General features: G+C 37.4%; 4 protein-coding genes across 6 annotated transcripts; 1 reads left to right on the top strand and 3 right to left on the bottom strand.

The window, feature by feature from the left end:
- The first annotated feature begins 345 nt into the window (after positions 1–345).
- On the top strand, positions 346–6,694 carry LOC147495333 (uncharacterized). 2 transcript variants are annotated; one of them, XM_086563968.1, is made up of 10 exons: positions 346–476; positions 1,791–2,025; positions 2,633–2,737; positions 2,984–3,153; positions 3,707–3,840; positions 3,951–4,128; positions 4,682–5,234; positions 5,337–5,449; positions 5,525–5,768; positions 6,215–6,694. In XM_086563968.1, the coding sequence occupies exons 1-10, from the start codon at positions 352–354 to the stop codon at positions 6,431–6,433; spliced, it is 2,076 nt and encodes a 691-aa protein (XP_086420094.1). In that variant the 5' UTR covers positions 346–351; the 3' UTR covers positions 6,434–6,694. The 2 variants fall into 2 exon arrangements, with proteins under 2 accessions (XP_086420094.1, XP_086420095.1); XM_086563969.1 differs by lacking the exon at positions 346–476 and adding an exon at positions 1,287–1,604.
- Positions 6,695–7,400: 706 nt separating this feature from the next.
- LOC147495332 (co-chaperone protein p23-2-like) lies at positions 7,401–12,297 on the bottom strand. 2 transcript variants are annotated; one of them, XM_086563966.1, is made up of 7 exons: positions 11,687–12,164; positions 10,685–10,868; positions 10,204–10,350; positions 9,964–10,126; positions 9,008–9,039; positions 8,868–8,910; positions 7,401–7,697 (listed from the first exon to the last, which is right to left on the bottom strand). In XM_086563966.1, exons 1-7 carry the CDS (start codon positions 11,695–11,697, stop codon positions 7,663–7,665), a joined length of 615 nt encoding a protein of 204 aa, XP_086420092.1. In that variant the 5' UTR covers positions 11,698–12,164; the 3' UTR covers positions 7,401–7,662. The 2 variants fall into 2 exon arrangements, with proteins under 2 accessions (XP_086420092.1, XP_086420093.1); XM_086563967.1 differs by lacking the exon at positions 10,204–10,350 and having other exon boundaries at positions 11,687–12,297.
- A 61-nt stretch (positions 12,298–12,358) lies between these two features.
- Positions 12,359–19,684, bottom strand: LOC147495330 (protein RRP6-like 2). The gene is given in 15 exon segments (XM_086563965.1): positions 12,359–13,269; positions 13,864–13,959; positions 14,056–14,373; positions 14,706–14,874; positions 14,976–15,076; positions 15,337–15,382; positions 15,524–15,606; positions 16,295–16,403; positions 16,515–16,565; positions 16,687–16,766; positions 17,862–17,945; positions 18,036–18,194; positions 18,669–18,824; positions 19,242–19,454; positions 19,548–19,684. Coding segments are annotated over 10 exon segments (1,005 nt in total). The 5' UTR covers positions 19,548–19,684; the 3' UTR covers positions 12,359–13,269; positions 13,864–13,959; positions 14,056–14,373; positions 14,706–14,874; positions 14,976–15,052.
- LOC147495331 (uncharacterized) lies at positions 12,556–14,866 on the bottom strand. The gene is made up of 4 exons (XM_086568361.1): positions 14,807–14,866; positions 14,056–14,373; positions 13,864–13,959; positions 12,556–13,269 (listed from the first exon to the last, which is right to left on the bottom strand). The coding sequence occupies exons 1-4, from the start codon at positions 14,864–14,866 to the stop codon at positions 12,556–12,558; spliced, it is 1,188 nt and encodes a 395-aa protein (XP_086424487.1).
- Positions 19,685–20,683: the final 999 nt, after the last annotated feature.

Below are 20,683 nucleotides of genomic sequence, written 5' to 3'. Positions count from 1 at the left end.
GAACTAAATAACTATATATATATGTATATATTCATATATCAGTAATATTTCGTTGGAATAGTGGTGCGACAAGTGATGTATAAGTTGTTTGATTTGGGGAAGCAAGGTTCGAGTCCGCTCGCAAACAATTTATTTTTGAATTTATAAGAATTACACAATTAGCCAGATTGGCATTGGCCCAGCCCACTAGTTAACAGTCCGGTTTAGCCGGGCTGGATGAAAGTTCGTGAACCTCGAACATGCACCAAGTGTCAGACTAGAAAGAAACCCTCGAACAGTGCACCAAGTGTCGCATGGACTCCACGTGTCAGACTAGAAAGAAACCGCATTACTATAAAACAGCGTTTGAACATGGTAAAAAATAAACTTAGAATCTGGCTTATCCATTACTCATTAGAAACTTCAAGGATGATGACAGTGGAGAAGAAGAAACATCTTTCTTCCATTGCTAATAAGGTTCTTCACAAATGTGCAGAGTAAACTCTCTCTCTTTATTTCTCTCTCTGAGTTTTACGTATCATATCACGAGGTGTATGGTACATCTGTCATTCTGCTGCATGCTCTTGATTGATGCATTTGTGAGCCTAATATAACAGAGCGCTAGCTTTAAATAAATGTGAATATGTACGTACTTAACCCCTTCGAATACTTAACCTTCACCTTCACCTTTCGTGCACCACATTGATCACATTTTGATTCCATTATTTATCAGGCACATAGGGGGACCATCTTCAAAAGTTCAAATATTGCTATAGCGCTAGGGGTGAAAATTGGGTCGGGTTAGTCCAAGCCCAACTGACTAAAACCTATCATATCCGTGGTCTGGGCTCGGATTAAAACCCAACTCGATTTCGGGTTGTTTTTGGATTAGAATATCAAAAATAAAATTGAAAATCTTTATTTTAGAGAGAATAATGTAATCAACAAAATTAGTTTCTCTTTTAAACATTTAATCTCTTTGATTTTTCATTAGAAGATTTCAATTTTAGTATTTTTTATCTTGTAATTCCAAAAAAACCCGAAAAATATAACCGGACCAATCCGACCCAACCCGAATTGGTCGGGTTAGAATTTGGGCTGAAAATTTAAAACTGACCAGAGTTGGTCTCGAGCCGGATTGAAGCATTTGAAACTTGGAGTGGATTCGGTTATGTCTCAACCCAACCCACCCCGAGTTCCACCCCTATATAGCGCTGATGTGGCGTACTAAAAACAATTTTAGGCGAAACCGAACTTTAGCTCTCCTGCGAACATTTTATCCGGGTGGGATCCCTATTTGCCCCCAAATGAGTCCAGATATAGGTCTGGGTCTAGAAGTTTTCTTGTTGGATCCCTTCTGGTTGTCAAAAGCTTAAAATGTTAACAGAACACATGATCTAGGAACTTGAGGAACTCCTCACTCCAAAATGTCGGATTATTTTATGCCCTTAACATAACTATGTAATGCTTATAGTTAGTTTAGCGGAAAAAAACGTTTCCAAGACAAACAATCAATCCGAGTTGCACACAATTCCTGGTTGCAATGCTTATATACCTTGATTTCAGAACTTAGCTATCAAAAGTGTTTACTACTATTCTCGAGCTGAATTGATGAAAGAAAAATTGTAGGTGCTGTTTTAATTTCTACTATTCATAATGTAGATTAGTCATTAGCACCTGAAAAAATCAATTTAGTTGATCACTACATAAGTACATAATTGTTCACCAGACCATTCTCTTTAATTTAATATAATTAATGGTTTGTGCATAGCTTTGGTTCATTGCTCACGTAAGCTGACATTGAATTTCAGGGCACTGGACACTACTGTAGATGGTATAGTGGAAGAGTTTGAGGTTGGATACAAGTTTGAGACAGGTGATTACTCAAGGAAATTGATTGAGTTTTGTAGCTCAAAGGCTTTGACTAGAGTATGTTGCTATGTCGAAGAGAATATAAATGATGGATCATTTAGCCGATTCACCTTCGATATGATGCTTGCTTGGGAAAGACCAAGGTCCGGAGATGAAAAGTCAAGTTCTTACACGGTTTGCACCTCTTTTTCATATGAAGTTTAGTTACTCTGTGTTCAACTTAATACCAGGCAGAACATGAGTTGTACCACTACTAAGTATATCTTATATCTTGGTTCATGTAGCTGTTTGTTTTCACGACCATTCTTGTTAGTAGTCACTTAATAGTTCATATTTCACAATGATTGATAGTATGATGCAAAAAATCTGCAAACAAAAGAAAAGGGAAACTATGTATGATGACAAATAGTGGAAAGCTAGATAGGTGTTGTATATTCTTGTCAGAATTGAAATTGTGTACACAGGAGAGGAGAATTGCCATATAGTAACTCCTTGACTCTCTAAACCAGGGGGCTTGGAATGTACACCAGCTGTGACATTGCACAAACTTTAGTATTTCGGTGAAGGAAGGGAGTCAGGGTAGGTTGTCTGAAATATGCGGGTGCAATTCTGGATTTCAGAGACTAAAGACATCCATTAATAGCAACACACAGTTAAGCTAGGAAAAAAAAAGAAGAAACTGTGGTTATGCAAATCACTTAAGTTGTGTACATATAACATTATTTTATTTTTTTAATATTCCCCCTTTATAGTTTTAGCTTTAACACGTTCAATGCTGCAGGAGGGGATAGCAAAGGAGAAAGAGGACAAAAAGATGCCTTCAAGGGTGGGAGGACAAGAAGAAGAAGAAGTCTCACTTTTCTACTCAGATCTCATGCCACTCCTTGTAAGTAGTTTCTTACCATGACTGTATTGGTGTTTTCCGTTGAATCCTGACATCTGCAGTAATTTGAGTGATCATGTCGTCTGATGGTTACAGTTACAGAGTTACAATAGCTCGCCATATATATTTATGACACATATAGCTTGGCTAAAGAGATGCTATCCCCCTTACGGTTGAGATCTTTTAGAACCTGCTATATAAGCTTTTTAAAATGATAAGGTTCTTAAACTCAATTTTTTGCGTCTATAGGTTGATGATGAACCAAGTGTTGGAGAAGATGCGTTTGTGTGGTTGGGATCCTTGGTCCCATTAGTGGTTGATGTAGTGAACGGACGATTTACTTTTGAAACACTAACAGCGGCTGCAGCAAATCGGCTTCATTTTCCTGCTTACCATATATTTCTCAAAGAAAATCACAAGTAACTGTTTCCGACGCTCCCTATAAGCAAATCTTTATTTTTAATTGGATAACTTCCATGAATTAGTGTGTGCTAGGCTGCCCTGCCATTCAGTTTTGATGTTGCGATGTTTTTAATAGTAAAACTTTGAATAGGACAAATTAAAAAGATTGAACGACAATTTCAGATATCTTTAATTTTGATGTCAAGCTTTTCATTCCAGATGTTGGAGATGACATGATTCCACCATCATTTATTGAAATTGAGATGTGCAACTTTTCGAACTTCGATCTATACTATTTGGGACCTTCTGTTATTCCCTTGACGTATTGACACAGTTTGTTTCCATTAGCTAATTTTACTCGTGAAGCATTCATTTATGTGTTTAAGTTTGCAGGTGCATCAAGAATTTGCGAAAACAACCTATCATTTATTGAAATTGAGATGTGCAACTTTTCGAACTTCGATCTATACTATTCGGGACCTTCTGTTATTCCCTTGACGTATTGACACTGTTTGTTTCCATTAGCTAATTTTACTCGTGAAGCATTCATTTATGTGTTTAAGTTTGCAGGTGCATCAAGCATTTGCGAAAACAACCTATGCCAACCGGCGTGGTATTAGCAGATGATGAATATGTATTGCATGTGGAAGGGACTTCAAAAACACTGAGGGTAGTGCGCCATATCGGAGGAAGTAGTTGGCCCGGTGTGTATAGAATTTACTTTCCTCGAGACCAATCTACTCCTGTTTTGTTGATTGTCAAGTAACATGTCGCATATGTCCTTACTTTTAATCATTGGTGTCCCTGTTTCTAGGTAGGCTTACGTTTACAAATTACGCACTTTATTTTGAGGCTTCTGGAGTTATCACTTACGAAGATGCATTGAAGATTGACCTTTCCAGTGAAGTAGATCATAGGGTGAAACGAGCTTCTACAGGTCCTTGGGGGGCACCTATCTTTGACAAGGCATTGATTTATGAATCCTCTCAACTGTAAGAACTTTTACTCGGACACAATTTATGCATGATTAGTGTCCCAACTAGCTTTGTAGTTTGTACATCCCTAAGTGCCAACATCTCCAGGGCAATTAAAAGCTTCATTATGTCCTTGGACCTACTTCGCAGTGTTTTTGCATAGGATTATGATTAAACTTATTAATCCCTGATTCCCAGCCTGTAACTCACTGTTTATGACATGAAAGCACTGGTGGAAACATATACCAGAGTGAATTCAGGACAAAGCATCTCAACATATGTGAAAGAAAAAAGAGAGTAAATCTCCAATTATAGTAGAAGATTAAGCATGGTATTCTAAAACGTTAGATCCTTTTAGGTTTTAACCTCTACCACCCTCCCTTGCCTGATGTCGTTTGGTACTGAAGTTTGAACCCACGTCTGTGGCAACGAGGAACATTTACCACAAACTTTACCTACTGATTTAGCTCGGAGCCTCAGACCTGCACATTGACCCAGAATTAGCTAGCAACATGGTTGATAGTATAGCTCTTTGATTAACTATATAAGGCAGTTTCTGCTAATTTTGCAGATCAGAGTCTCTGGTGTTGGAGTTCCCTGAGATGACAAGTTCCACTAGACGTGAACACTGGCTGACTCTGATAAGGGAAGTTATCCTACTGCACCAGTTCTTATCAAAAAACAAGGAAATTTCTCCTCTTCAAGCATGGGAAATGCATGCAAGAATGATTTTAGCGATTGTAAGGCTCCATGCTGCAAGAGAGATGCTACGGATATCACCTCCAGCTCCCACTAGTTTCTTGATTTTCACATTGTTTCATGACTTACCCAAGGGAGACTATGTCCTTGAAGAACTTGCAAACACCCTAAAACAAGTTAATACCGCACACCCATGCAGTGCAAGTTCAATTCTCAAGAATTTGAATATATCTCATCCTAATATCTCAAGAGTGGAGCTTAAAGAAGAGGTTAATGAGAGCCCAACAGCTCAGCCTGAAAATCTTTCATCATTGGAAACTACAATCAATCAAGTAAGAGAGGAAGCAAGGGAAGTTGATGTTGCCATGGCTACGGTCGAAGGGTTGAAAGAAGAAGGAATAAGTGATAGTTTCATTGTTCTAATGGTAAGCTATGACATAAAATGAGTTCTGTCAGGCCACTCTTGCATTCTGCAGAGTAATGCTTTAGCCGCCCATTAACAATGCTGTTGTGATTTTCTTTTGTAGGAGCTGCTAAGCCCACTAAAGAATGTGGTTCCGTGGATTCAAAAAATTCTTAAATGGGAGAGACCTCTAGCCACCCTACTTGTGCTTTCCACGGCACTGATAGTTACCTATAAGTAAGATATATCTCCTTCTATACTTAATGAAACATACATCAGTCGCTTACAGGCTTGTGTCCTGGTATGACGCAGGGAGTGGATAAACAAGGCAATAGCTGCACTGTTGATTTGGGGCGTACAAAAAATGTATCGAGCCAGACATACGGGAATAAAACGCAGATGCAGCGGGATTGTGGTGTACACTGGTTCTGATCAATCAACTGTGGAGAGCATTGTGTCTGCACAACATGGGTTAAAAAGTGTGCAGGCATGGGTTCTAGAAGCGAATATTTCCATACTGAAAATTCAGTCAATAATGTTCTCCTATGCACCCAAGGTAATTTCCATCTGTTTGCTGTCTTCTCTCTGCTGCATTTCATTGTGGCCACTTGTTTGGATTTGTTTTCTTTCTTTCTTTTTTTTTGATTGGCAAGTCTGTTTTAAATTCTGTTTTAAATGAGATCAGTAACTCTTTGATGCTGGCGGGTTCGACCCCCATACCTCTACCTCTGGTATCATCACCCAAAGATTTTACCAACTTTGCTAGTCGGCACCTGCTGTTTTCTTTCTTTATTGTTTTGTTAGTATCAAAACCACAATATTCGCATGCAATTGCTCGAGTACAACACTAGCACTCTAGCAGTTAAACTATTATAGTATCATTACGATTGACTGATTGACTGTGGTTTATAGATTGAGATGATTTTATCACTTCCTTTGGTATGAATTTGCTGTGGTTTGCTCAGACATAATTTTCTTTTTTCCTGGTATTTATGATTGCAGCACACTGATATGGTGATGTTAGTGATGATTGGGCTTGCAATCTTTTTAGCAGTTGTCCCATTGAAGTTCATCATAATGACCTCAGTAGTATATATTTTTATCACGAATGCCATGAAGCGTGGCAAGAATGCTGAAAGTGACAGAAGCCAAAGACGCCTAAAGGAGTGGTGGGACTCAATTCCAGCCATTCCTGTACAGACTGAAGACAAGACACCATAGTGTAGGCCGCAGGGTAGATAGAATCATAGAAAACACACATTATAAAAGTTGGTTCAGCGCTTTCCGTATTTTCTGTATCCTCTGTCTTCTACATGAGCGGATGAGCCTGCAAGTTCCTTGGTGATCTCAGCATGTCGACAGACTTAATTATATTACCTTGTTATTTTGTAGCATACTACCGAATATGGATAAATGAACTGATAAGAGATGTTTTTACTGGACTAAGCTGTTAAATTCTGAATAAGGTGCATTGGTACTGTGTATATGAGTCCATCTTCTTCATGAGAACTCCAATTCACATCTTGGATAGTAACTTTCAAAGACATAATTTTGTCGGTCTAAGTTCAGAATTCAGATTATAGCATCAACGTCACAAATTGAACAGTGCATTGTCACCACTTTATGTAGATGCTGAGTTGCTGACCACAGTACATTATCCATCAAGACATGGCGTTTTGTGCTAATTAAAATGATAATTAATGAAAAAGGTGTCTTACTAATGATATTTGACCTAGGATATCTAGTGGTTCAGTGTGGATTGTAGGCAACAAAATAAACTGTAACCTAAATAAGTAAATAATTTTTCTAGGGTGTGCAGGGTGTACCGGTGCTTGATTCAACAAACAAAGCTGATATAAGCCATTCGGGCTCTGCAACTGATGTCAATATTTAATCTGATATGCTCAACCAAAATGACGCCACAGTTTTGGTCTTTTTGGATTACAGTTTGAACTCAGTAATTTCTTCAGTACTAGAAAACTGGGCCAAAAACAGGAATGGTGGGAGGTATCATTTGACAACCCTAATTCGCTTTTGTCTACAGAAGTAGCAGGCAATAAGGGCCAGTTAAAGGCTCCCTTGACCTCAAACGGTTGAGAGATGTATTTTGAGTACGTTTTGTTTCCTAATCTTTTTTATACTAAATCCTGGAACTGATAATAGCATCAATGTTGAATAACTACAAGCATTAAAGGAGTAAACCTGTAAATGATTAAGTCTACATTTCAGATCCCCAACACCTTAAACAAGATCCAGAACCTACTAACTGGAGTTTGGGGGCAATTTAACTATTGAAGTCTCTAAGTTGAAACATGGTGTACAGTGAACTAGGATGAATCGGATATTTTTACAAAAACCAGGTACAAACATGTTCACCCTGCGTCCGACTTGTTCACAGAGATATGCCTCCCATGATAAGTAACCGAGTTTCTTATGTCAGCATCAGTTTATCACTTCCCTCTAGCCTTCTCCAAGTCGGGGAGGTCTGCAAGTATTGATTCATTATCAGAATAAAACGCAAGAATATAACTGCTCATTATCCATAGGAAGAAATGACGAGGCATTACCCCCAAAATAGCATAAAAATTATAAATGCCTTAATTTTCTTTATAAACAAAATAGAGTATTTTCTCATAAAAAGTGTCAAAGTATCTATGAACTTTTTTCAAACAAATGGATTAAGGAAACCTCAAGCTAGACTAAATTGGTGTGATAATTATAGAAGATCTTCATTTTCTGCTAGTGATGGTCATTACATTATATATAAAAAAGAAGGGTCAACATCCTTGGTAACTGCTACTTGACACGTAACCAGGGCCGGCTCTGAGGGGTAGGCAGCATAGGCAGCCGCCTAGGGCCCCCACGAAATAGCCCACTGAAAAGGCCTCCACTTGGTGCGACCAATACTATACTAGGCCCAGTTTTGTGTTTAATTTGTGAAAAATGCCTCTATCTAGAGTCGAACTTGGGCTGGAATAAAGAAAGTATAAGGTTATAACTAGTAGATCACTCTCATTTTGATGTTCAAAGTGCCTTACAATTACTTATTTACTTACAAACAATATGCATATGATTTTTCACTAGATATTTTGGGTTTTATAAAGGCCTGATTTTAAAAACTCCCCTAGGGCCCCCACAATCTCAGAGCCGGCCCTGCACGTAACAGACTGATTGTCTAGTTAACAATGTCAGTAATTGACTATTAATAGACGCAAGTTTGCAAGTGGCTATTGGTTTGAAATTCAAGTCCCAAAACCCAATCCAAATACTTCCCAAAAGAGAAAAGAGACAAATAGCAGGGAAACTGAGAAAGAAGTCATAGACCCTAAGAAAACATCACCCAGTAACCAGGGCCGGCTCTGAACTTTGAGGGGCCCAAGGCGAGTTTCTTAAAATAAGTCTATATTATTGAGAAAAAAATAAGTCTTTTACACGAAGGGACACAGGCCAATGTTTGAGTGGACTGGACTGCACATAATTTGATTGGACTAAACAACCTTGAGTCATTTACATGTGGTCTAATGGGTATAAAATTATATTTGGGGGCCCAAAATTTAACCAACAAGCTGGGGGCCCTAGGCGGCCGCCTAGTTGGCCTGCCAAGCCGGCCCTGCCAGTAACAGACACAGAAAGTTGAAAAAGAAGCTAAACTCACACAACATTCCTTCCTCATCGCTGCTCTCATCTTCACCATTATCCTGCATGATTATAAACATAAAGAGATATAACATGCAGCAGACTTTTAAAAAAAAAAAAAAAAAAAAGTGCAATAAATAGGAAGGAGCATCAACTTACCGCAGCACCATCATCTTCAGAAGAGAGATCAGCTGTAACAAAAAAAAGTCAGCGTTAGGTATCAACTTGATGTTTATTGAGCACTTGATAACTTGATATTGAAATTTCATGTATGAAATTGCCAACTGCTGAAAGATAACAAGAATGAAAAGAGTAAACAATCAATGAATGTATTGTAACAACAGTATAGATTTCAGAAAAAAGAAATATACACTAATGCTTGAACTGAAGATTGTACTGTAGCACATATCAAATACATGTAATCTATTATTATTATTATTTTGTGTGTGTGTGTGTGTTGGGGGGGGGGGGGGGATAAACAAGAGCAAACAAAAAGGACAAAGACAGCCTATGTTACATGGACACCATATTTCAAAAATAATCCATGTTGGATACATATCCACATCCGTGTAGGACACATACCGACATATTATTTTTATTTTTATTTTTTATTGGCAAGCCTGTTTTAAATGAGATAAGTAACTCTTTGATGCTGGCAGGGTTCGAGCCCCAGACCTCTGGTATCATTACCCAAAGATTTTACTGACTTTGCTAAGTCGGCACCTGCAAAAATGTGTGGGCAAACCTATTTTTAAAGAGACCAATAACTCAATAGTGTGTAGCGGGGTTCGAACCCCAGACCTCTAGTATCATCACCCAAAGGTTTTACCAACTAAGCTAGAAGGCACTTACACACCGACACATATTGGGTGTGATATACCTCAATTTTTGAGATTTTGCCGTGTCAGACAATCCGTATCCATGGCAAAGACAGATATGTATTTGTGTCAAAAGAAGACAACAGAGACGGGGCAGAGAGCGAGAGAGAGAGAGGGGGGGAAGAGATTATATTAACTTAAAGAACTAATACCAAGTTATATTTTTATTTATTGAAAACCAAAATAAAGTTTTACAAGACATAAGTTCAACATTTAAGACATGCCAAATTATCTTACAGTTGAGTGACTCTTCCTCATCCTCGTCACACCATTTGTTCCAATCAACCTTGATGTATGGAGCAGGTTTTTCATCTGACTTAAGGAGTCTATTCCACCAACCTTTCTGCTCTTTCTGTATTGAGCAAATAATGTTTCTTGACCCAACACTTACCTTACATCCCTGCACCAGAACAAATCAGACATCATTAGAAAGAGAGGGAGATATATAAAGTAAAACTGGGTGGGTGGGGGTGGAACCTTTTGAAACCAACAAACTAACATAGCTGCCTCCCCAGCTGTGATTCTCTCTTGATAGAGAAGGCAGAAGAATATTCCCAGGCATTGAGTAAGAGAAGTGAAATACTCCCACATTTCCTTTCCACAAAGGGTGCTCGCATGACATTTCTATATTGAGTAAGAGAAGTGAAACGTAAAGCTATTCAAAAAGCTTTACATTTTCTTTTTCTTTTCTTCTTTCCTTTTATCTATAGTGTGTGTGTGTGTGTGTGTGTTGAGGGATGGGGATCAAATCCCTCATTTGACATTTCTATATAGAGGACTTTTCCATCACTCAGTCTCCCACCACAAATCCCATCCCTGCAAAATCTTTTTTTCGTTTACTTTTCAGGGTGTGACGGTTGATGTGTGGAGTGGTTGGTGGAGAAGGAAAATGAAGGCATGGGAAAACTAAAACCGAATCCAATCTATGACTTTAAGTAAAGAGTGTCAGCATGCATACCTCAGGATCTGTTGTCCCATAAAGTGCCAGACTGAAGTCAAAAGATTCACCTTGTGCTCCCATGGCCGAGAAACTAAACAACCCTTGAGCGTCACTTTTCACAGAGACATTCTTTGCATCGGGTAAAGCAATGGTGAGGTAGACCTTTTCAGAGCGCTGTGCCCACAGAACTTCTGGATGCCGACTGCACACATAAAGCGGAAATGTCACTTTAGTCCTCCAAGCCAACTCTTAAGAGATTTTGTAGCATAGTGAAACCATTCTTCTTGGATTATGCAGAGCAAAATACTTAAACACTTGATGTAAAAAGATATAAACATTACAGAAATAAATCTCTGAAAAAGTAAGAGAATAACAACAATCTAAACAGTAAAAGCACGAAAAAGGAATGAATTAGTACTTGTGACATTACACAACGAAACTTTCATGCAACTCAAACACGTATTTGCCAATGTGCGAATGAGGTGGCTGATTTATAGAAGAGTGGCTCTCGCTAAGAAGGAACTCACTACAGATAGATAAACAGAGTTCCATCGCCGCCTTTCAGCAGGGCCTTGGTGTCTCATTATCCTATTGTAAAGGGGACTCATTTTACCCTGATGTTAAAATTTTGTTCAAGGTTTGTAGCAGGAACATCCATATCACGTTACTAATATTAATACAACTGACCGAAAGTTATTAGTACAAAGTTTTTCACTCAAGCAATATTAGTACAAGAAACTCAAAAGAAGTTGTGTTACAATGCAGTTATATGGCCTCGGGCCACATACAAGTAGCATTACCAATTACCAATAAATAAACAGCTTAAACTAAAAATCTTTAGTCTTTGTAGTCTAAAGCTTAAATGTTTTGTAAAGGAATCATCACAGAGTCAGTTGTACAACAAATATGGCAGTAATTGAATTTCAAGCTCAATTTGCATACTAAAATCATGATAAATGTGCAGAAAAGTTATAACCTTGCAAATAAATTTTCTTTTCCGAGAGAGAGAGAGAGAAGTACCTGGTTGACATGGTGAGAATGTGAAGGGAGAAATGAATGGAAAGAGTTTTTGAAGCGAAACCCTAGAAACAGAGAGAGAGAGAGAGAGAAATTTCAAAGGAATCGAAAAATGGTTTTATTGGAGGGAAATTTGAGGTGGAGTCTGCTTTTGCATCTGAGGAGGGAAAGCGAAAAAACACACCAAATATCTGTCTAATAAATTGAGGCGTTTGGGACTTTTTTCAAGGGCCAAATGGTACATTGCTTGTTTAAACGTGGGCACAATTTTTTTTTTAACCCTTGTCTGTTGCAACTTACGAGGACAGTTGGAGATGCGAATTTAGTACACAATGGAATTAGTAGTAGAGTGGGGAAGAGAGAGATGGGTTTGGCTGAGAGAGAGGAAAAAAGAAGGAGAGAGAGAGAGATGAAGATAGACAGACACAAACCTACCAAACTACAAACCTACCACATTCGCTCAGCTCAGCTTGATTAACATTAAAATCTATACACACGGAGCTGATCAAACACCAAAATCAGAGATTCCAACCGGTAATACACAAGACCTACTTGCTTTCTTTACTTTCCTTTTTTTCCTTGGTAAAGGCGTAGAGCTAAAAATTTGTTCCGTCTCCTACTATGGTTGGGTACTTATGGAACATATGCACAGTACTGATTCCCTGATTATCAAGATTTTCACTATTGTTGGAGCTTTATATCAATGCATTAAAATTGGCTTAGCCATCTTAAGTTACAACCAACTCACACACTAACGACCACGATATGGTCTAGACGTCTAGTCATATTTTGGTATATATGGTTGTTCTTGCGCAGTACAATAGATGCTTGTATTGCACAGAAATAGATTTGGTTTCCCAGATGATTATTCTTTACTCACATTTTTGTTTTATTTTAATTTTTGTTTTAACTTTTCCCATTTTTTGTTTCAGTGAGCATAGCCACACGAGGCCAGCACACCACATGCAGCCCAGGGTCAACCAAACGACTGGTTCCCAGCATGCAGAAATGTCTGATACTCTTTTTGCTTGCTGAAAATCCTTTGTCACTTCATCTTTACGGAACCGGCTGATGATTGAACCGTTACACCCCTCTCTCAAACTCAGTAAGCTCTTAAAACCTTGATTGCCCTCTGTTAGCATTTCTTCCTCTTGGCTTAGCTTCACTCTTGTCTGCTTCGTTGCTGCTGAACAATCAAATGCTCTCAATTGTGAATCATCATCCACTTGTCTGGTCTTCCTCGTCTCTTTATTCAACTTAACGGACTTCAAAAACCTGGTGGATAAGGTGGAGAGAGATACAGTGTGCTCCCCTGCATTGAGTGCAGACCCTCTAGCGTCAGCATCATGCCTGCGACTGAAACAGCTATTGACAGCAGCAGGGAAACTCTGCAGCGGTTCCTGGTCAGCAAGATCAGCTCCCAATGAGGCTATATCTTCTAAGTTGGAGATCCCAGCTGGCATGGCATTGGATATTTTTGGGGAAGGAATTTCCTGGTTGTTTATTCCAAGTGGTTTCAACTGTTCACTATTGCTCATAGATAAGTTGCATGGAAAGACTGAGGATTTAATCTGCTCCACCTTGCCCTGAAACAAGTTTTTCTTATTCCAAGACAGGATATGAAGAAGAACCCTATGAAGAGCAATATGAAAGACAAAAACTGAAACAACAATCACTATTAAGAATGCCCAACCACTCTCTTGATTTTGACTGTTTAATTAGAGGTCGCCTCTTAGAGCTTAAGTGAAACTTAAATGCGAGCAGGTACGACAAAATTTGGATGACAGATCAATCATTTATCGAGAAATAAAAGAGTGTAATCAGCCACTCGCCCACTCAGCTGTTCTTAGATCCAAAAAGGGAGGAAGAGATAATGAAAATGATGGATCATTTTTTTTCCTCAGTCAAAGTACAAACTGAAAACAATGGACTATACAGTATACACAAAATGCAAACTCATTTGACTCTGTATCTTTTCTGTATTTATTTATTTGTTTGGGGTGTGTGTGTGTGTGTGTGTTTATGATGAGTGTAAACTTATAATGGTGCTCCACAATACCTAACAGGAAGTAGAAACTCCACAAGCTTGATTATTTGAATCCATAACTGCCAAATGTAGAAGCATTCCTGCACTAACTTTTTCATTTCTGACTTTTGGAGGAAAGAAAAGAAAAACTCACTTTGGAAACGGCATCAAACTTCAACTCTGAGTCTAAGTACTCTCTTCCAGGTACATGGCTGGTCTCATTTAGCACTTCCACTGTTGCTCCCGAAACCTGCAAAGATTAAGACAACTAAGTTAACCCACACCATGTCACCAAGAGAAAACAGAAGAGTGCCATATGTATCAATTGCTGGAGTTCTTAACATACAGCTTTTGCAGAATATGATTCCGCCTTCTCTCTTTCTTGTCCCGAAATGCTAATGCTTTCGACCTGAACTTCTGCAAGAAGAGCAACCTGATCATTCTTGTTTTCTCCACCTTCATGAGATAGCGTCAAATAGCTTCCTTCACGTGCTCTGCTACGTTGGACTATTCCTCCCTCAAGTTTTGAATTTTCTTCCTTGACACAGCCAGAAGTTGACAAACATTTAATTGTCTTCTCATTTGCTCTGTTACCACCGACACCATCAACTTTCTCTGGCTGAGATAACACAGTAGAAGTCAATTCTACATTATGCTCAGTCACCTACATATGGGATAAATAGATTATTAGCCATTACACACAAAAATCAAGGGAAAAGAAGTGCTGTCATCCTACACGTACTCTGCCATAAATTCAAATGCTATTCACCGAAGACACCCATCTGGAGCGTTCAGTCATTAGGTTCTCCAAACAACAGATAAATCTAGCAGAAACCTTCCTACATTGTGATTTGTGCTATGTGGATCACATGTAAGAGGACCTCCACTATCTGAACACCCAGATAACAATGTTGGGGGACAATTTGGGCAGTATTAACAAGACGGTCCATGAAGGATGCTCAATGATATTCAGTTACTAATTATATCTTATCTTACTATTTCTTGGCCTCTCCTGCAGTTGTTGCTTAACAGATTAGAAAAGCAGCGCCATTCCGAATTGAACTCTTGATTATGTCAACAATAGAGTCAAGATTGACCTCAACATATGGGTGCTTTGATTTCACCAATCTCCGCAGCTTGCTAACAGTTACCGGCATTTGCCTGGCTAAAAGCATGGAAAAATGGAAGTAAGTTAAGTACTGATCATAATTAATTTAAAATTAGTATGGATGGAATTATCGACAGATTGCATGAATTTCCCAATACCAATCTCAAGTATAGTTTTGTTTGGCAATATGTAGCCAGTACTTTCATCCTCTGCACGGGCAACAGCGTCTCTCCATTCACAAAGCCCCTGCAATATCACCCTATATGAAAAAATACGCGTATAAAAGCAACTTCCTTAAGATATCCCTAATATCATTTGCAAACACCTAGCATCGAAATTCATCCACCTGGGCCTAACAGTTTATTCACTTTTCCAGTTCCACATTGATCCCTGAGCACAAGTTCTAGTATATGTCGACAGGTAGGATATATTCTTCCGACCTACTGTCTGAATCCAACTACAACTTATTCCTCGTGTTTTTACAGGCACAATAACGAGATAAGGAAGTTTAAAACTTACAGCAACAATAGAAAGTTGGTGCGAACTGAAATTGGCCTCTTGTACCCTGTCATCAAAATTACAAAATAATACAGTCTGAAAAATGAGTATTTAAATAAGCAATAAGGATGAAACATTAACCACAACAAATCCTGATCATTTCCATGCTTAACTTACAGATTACACTTAGGAACTAAGAGCAACATACCCATATATGTAAAGATATGACATATTTGTCAGGAGCTCTTTCTCATAAAGTTGCAAGCATACGTCATAACTGCGCCTATAGACCTGTAAGGCACAAGAAAATTTAATGACATGCAAAAATTCATATACAGAAGAAAATTCTTGTACATCTAAATTTTAGCGGAAAAATTGTATGCATGTCTGTGTAATTTCTTGGAAAGGAAAGGAAATCTATCATTGATTCAACTAACAAAACTATACACAGAAATAAAGCTTATTTGCAAAGAAAGACGACAACTTTTAGTACTTCATAAGATCACACATCAAAGAATTTCAAAATCAATAAAACAAGAAAATGAATATAAAGATAAAATGTTTAAATGAACAGGATCTACCACTTACAAGTAAGACATAAGGCTGATGTTTCAGTCTTTCAGAAGATAAATCCGCAAATAAAATGTGGGGTCACTTATATTACTCAATATCTTGTGAATTGTCTTTTTGATCATTACAATTTGAAAGTTTCCTATTACTATCAGAGTTTTAGATCATTGATTCATATAGTTAGCGAAGCCATTACTACTATCACCATGTGGCAAGTTTATCCATTACTATTTCTATGTAATCCTAACATGATTAAAACAATGTGGTCTATACCCAGGAGGAATTGAACGCGACTACAATTTTGAAGACAAGAGGATAATCACCCCAAACAACAAAAGCATACCAAAGGCAAGTAACCTGCACATATTCTTTACTCATAAATGAAGCACAAGGTCTACAAAGACTATACCTCTAACAGAAGATCATTACCCTCTTTAGAACCAATAGATGCTGAAAACAGTCGTCTTCTCATTAGATCATACATGTACAACAGATAATGGGTATCTTCCCTAGCATATCTGTCAGGATTGATGACTACTTAATACTTATTAGTGATCTCTAAAATGAGCACGTAGGCAACCAAACAAAACTAGAGAAAATACATCATAAAGCACATTTGAGGTTATTACTTGAGCATATCATCAGGAAGAGGCCGCAGCCTCCAATCTGCATTCTGGTAACTGCAAGAAGTATAGCTTGTCAATTTTACAAAATTTGCATGATGTATTAGAGAAACAGAATGCAGAAAGTTAACAGGAAAAGGAATCTCCTAAAACATGCCCATGACAGAAAATAACTTACTCTTTGTTAACAATAACTCCACAAAAGTAAAGTAGAAGATACTCTAGGCTGTTTCTCTCCAAATCCAACACCCTTGAGGCCTATGGATCCAACAAGCCAATCAATATCATTCCCAAGATTATTCAGAATTTTCGTTTTATAAAGAGGGGGGAAATGTCCAAAGTCCCAAAAGCACACATGAGAACATGTTCCTTTTGGTCATAAAGTAAGCAGAATAGCAACTCAGATACAAATAAGAACGATTAGGAGGATGTCGATGACAAGAAACAGAATCAGTTGAATACAAGGGTTGCCTATTACACATGACTAGCCATGAAGCATGTGACCAGGCATATCTTTTGCAAATGACAAAGGACAATGTTAACAAGCCATAAAGGTATCGCTTTCCTGTATAACTAATGTACTGCTTGAATGATCTCACTCCGTACAAAACAAAACAACTGGAGACTCAAATAGGTAAGATAATGGATCTAGTCTTTGAATTTACATGTAAACCAAGTGAAGGTGCATCCTATTTCGGTACTACAGTGTGTGAACAAATCGCACTACGAAAAGCGTGATAAGGAAATAGAAATGAAGAACTAAAACGTAAAAGCAATCGTCGGCAATTCATGCAGTCAATATAGATCATATGTGCAAGTCATTGCTAAATGTAATTGTTAAACCCTAAGAATGGACGTCTATACAGTTAAGCCTGTCCAGGTGAGCAGACACAATGTTTCTTTCACTAGTGCTTACGCCTTTACTCTGATGTTGGGCTTGTGAAACATGATTTATTTGACTAAGCATTTAAATGAAGTCGGCAATTAAAAGCCCATGGAAACCACTACTTCACGTGCATTTACAATTCAACAAAGTCATGTGCGAAGAAGGCCATGAGTAATAAAATTGACCATGAGGGACACCTAGATGGGGAAAAACATATACCAAAATGAAAATATTCAGACAGACAATATTGAAAAACATTTGGTATGGGTAACACATGCAATTTTAACAACGGGGGCGAACTTTTAAAAAGTATGAATAGCTAGTAATCAAATGAATGCCACGATAAGGTGTACAATGTTAGAACACCTCTCAACCACCCCACCATCTGAACCGAGTATTTATGTTCTAAAAACAATGTTGATATTAGAAAAAATATTCTTTTTCTATAATTCGGTGCAAGGAAAAACCTGGTGAGTGTCGAACAAATTGCAGACATAAATACCAAAATCTCATTGAAGCCACACTATATCACGATCTGCTCCATGCATGACCTAATATAAAAGTGTATACATTACATGTCAGGTAAGTGTAACCATACGACAGATACAAGTAAAGGAAAGGCAAAAGTAAAGAGATTTAACCTTCCTTTTAGAGGGGTCTTTAAAGACGTCCCTGAGGTATGGGCCAATATGAACACGAAGTTTTAGTGTATCTATGACATAATCCTCCGTTCTAATAGAAATTTGCATCAAGCAGGTCAGTCCTTGAAAGGATCGATATTGATTATGCTCCAAATCAACCTATACCAAACAAGATGACTAAAGTGAATAATGCAAGAAAAGGTCATTTCAATCGTGATCTTAAAACTAAAATTTATCTTTTGAGCTACCGTATGACCAACATCAAACTGAACAAAACCGTCACGAGCTATATTACATTGAATAACATGCTAACGGGCAAATTATTTGGGAAGTACAGTCTCCTTTACACTCATAATTATTTAGGCATGTACTGACTTCAATGGTTTCCTCGGATAAAATCATCATAAAGGCTTCTCACAAGCTAAATTTACATTGACGCTCTTAAGGAAAATACTATCAACTAGGATGAGGTTCCTTGATGGATAATATAGACTTCCAATCTGACTAAATTCTGGACGAAGCAGATACTAAACTCCACGTCCCGGAGGTTAAATGTGTCTCCGTTACTTTTAACTATAAAGATAAATAACACAGAGCTAGCTAACTGTTAATCATCTTAATGTAAGTAAGTACCGCAAACTCATCCACAGAGCGTAACTTAGCGGCTAAGTGCTTTAATTCTCTGACTTCTTCCACGAGCTTTAATGGAGTATTCTCCAAAGGAAGTGATTTTACTGGCTCAATTGATCCCACATTTTTATCAACAAAATCCGACCCAGATAGGTTTTCCTGCAAATTAAAGATGAACTGTTTATCACAAAGCACGAAATACAACAAATATAATTCCTCAAGAAACAACCACCAGAGAAGAATAAAGTAATATTCGACGCAAAAGTACACGTGTACAACACACCACTAAACCAAGAATGAACAGAAGCAGCACTATATTATGTAGCGTGAGCGCAAGTGCGCAACAACCATTACCTTGAGAGGATGAGGTGCTCAAATCTGACAACCGTATCAGACACACACAAACACATTGTATGTGATATATCCTAAACGTAGCTTTTTATCTATATGTCAAAAAAATGTTTTTTATCTTGAAACAACATCTCTCTCATTTTTTTAGCCAAAAACAATTCAAGACTCCAAAGTAACTGACAGCATGTAAAATAGTCTATAGTAAAACTGTAAATCAATGCATACCAAAGGATGAACAGGTCTAGTTCCATCATCAGTCCTCTGCAACCAAACACGTTCAAACGGCTGATTCGAATTATTAACAAAGATATTAAACTCGTCTTGCGGTTTCGGTATACTTGCTAAATGAAATGGCATCATTTTCTTTTCCTTGGCATAATAATTCTTCTTTCTCCCTTCACCAACTTCAAACCCGTCTTCTTCTTTTCTCTTTAACATCTGTAATTAATATATATATCGAAATTTAAAACAATATATCGTTTCAAGATTATGGAAGAAAAGAAAAAATCGAAACTTGGTCACTAAGATTACCTGGTTAAGTCGAGACCTCTTTCTTGGGCTGTGATCAGTGAAAGTGTGAAACCGAAGAAAAGGTTTTAACAGTTTTTTCTTTTTGAGTGTTTCTTTGTTTCACTTCATTGATCACGTGACACGCGTGAGATATTTTCACACGTACGGTCTTACACGTTGAGGCGCGTGAGGGAATCATTGATTTGAGATTTTTTTAGCATTTTGATATTTATGGGTTTTTTTTATATATCTATTCTACATCTACATTGATGGCCATTTGCCGTGGCAAATTCCGTTCGCACCAATTCAGACGATTTTTATTTCTATTTTAAAATACAAAAAATTTTAAATTTAGTTGTTTTATTTAGGGGCTAAAAGGTAAAAATGAAACCTTTATTGATGGCGTGGCCAAAAGATGTCTCTATCAATACAAACTATTGGACGATTCTGTCCCTATTTTACATCTTCAATTACAAACTATAATTGTTTTATATTATTTTAATATTTGTTATGTTTTAGGGGCAAAAATGTATTGAGAATTTTTTTGAAAAATTGGTCAATGCAAATTGTGGCAGAGTGGCGTAGCCACGTGCTCAAAACTAGTACTCATTGATGGTGCTAAAAAGTACTATTGTGTTACTATATATTTTATTTGTTTTTCCTGCTGATCAACCATTATTAAAATTTAAACTTGAGCGAGTTCACAATCTAGCGATGCAATACACTTTAGAGTTTGGAACCTAGTACAAAATATCCCGATATATCCTGATATTTGGGGATATCTATCCATACTTCAGAAAAAGATATATAAATATCACGATATGTTTAGAGATATATACGACTACAAATATCAGTGATATTTCGATAATATTTGCGATATTTGTGATATTTGATGATATTTTGCGATATTTTGCGATATTTAGTATATATAACAATTTTATTTAATATTTACCATTATATTTCAAATAAATATAAATAATGTATCATGATATATCAAAAAATATCTACAATATCCACGATATTTGTCGATATTTTGGATATATCCACGATATTTGCATGTGAAACAATGTCAAATATCTCCAAAAAAAGGGATATATCCACGATACATATCCAGAAATTGAATATCGATAAATACCCATATCTTGATATTTTGTACT

The sequence above is a fragment of the Coptis chinensis genome, chromosome 6 (genome assembly GCF_015680905.1).
Source record: "Coptis chinensis isolate HL-2020 chromosome 6, ASM1568090v1, whole genome shotgun sequence".
Classification (NCBI taxonomy): domain Eukaryota; kingdom Viridiplantae; phylum Streptophyta; class Magnoliopsida; order Ranunculales; family Ranunculaceae; genus Coptis; species Coptis chinensis.
This window is presented reverse-complemented; position numbering and strand designations above follow the sequence as displayed.

Coding starts and splice junctions, on each gene's coding strand:
- LOC147495333 (XM_086563968.1), top strand. CDS start 352: ATGGTAAAAAATAAACTTAGAATCTGGCTTATCCATTACTCATTAGAA. Junction 3,841..3,950: donor CGGAGGAAGTAGTTGGCCCG/GTGTGTATAGAA, acceptor CCCTGTTTCTAG/GTAGGCTTACGTTTACAAAT. Junction 5,769..6,214: donor TGTTCTCCTATGCACCCAAG/GTAATTTCCATC, acceptor TTATGATTGCAG/CACACTGATATGGTGATGTT.
- LOC147495332 (XM_086563966.1), bottom strand. Junction 10,351..10,684: donor ATGGGACAACAGATCCTGAG/GTATGCATGCTG, acceptor TACTCAATATAG/AAATGTCATGCGAGCACCCT. Junction 9,040..9,963: donor TGAGGAAGAGTCACTCAACT/GTAAGATAATTT, acceptor TTTTTGTTACAG/CTGATCTCTCTTCTGAAGAT.
- LOC147495331 (XM_086568361.1), bottom strand. CDS start 14,866: ATGCCGGTAACTGTTAGCAAGCTGCGGAGATTGGTGAAATCAAAGCAC. Junction 14,374..14,806: donor CAAAGCACCCATATGTTGAG/GTCAATCTTGAC, acceptor TCCCATATGTAG/GTGACTGAGCATAATGTAGA. Junction 13,270..13,863: donor AGTTTGATGCCGTTTCCAAA/GTGAGTTTTTCT, acceptor AACTTGTTTCAG/GGCAAGGTGGAGCAGATTAA.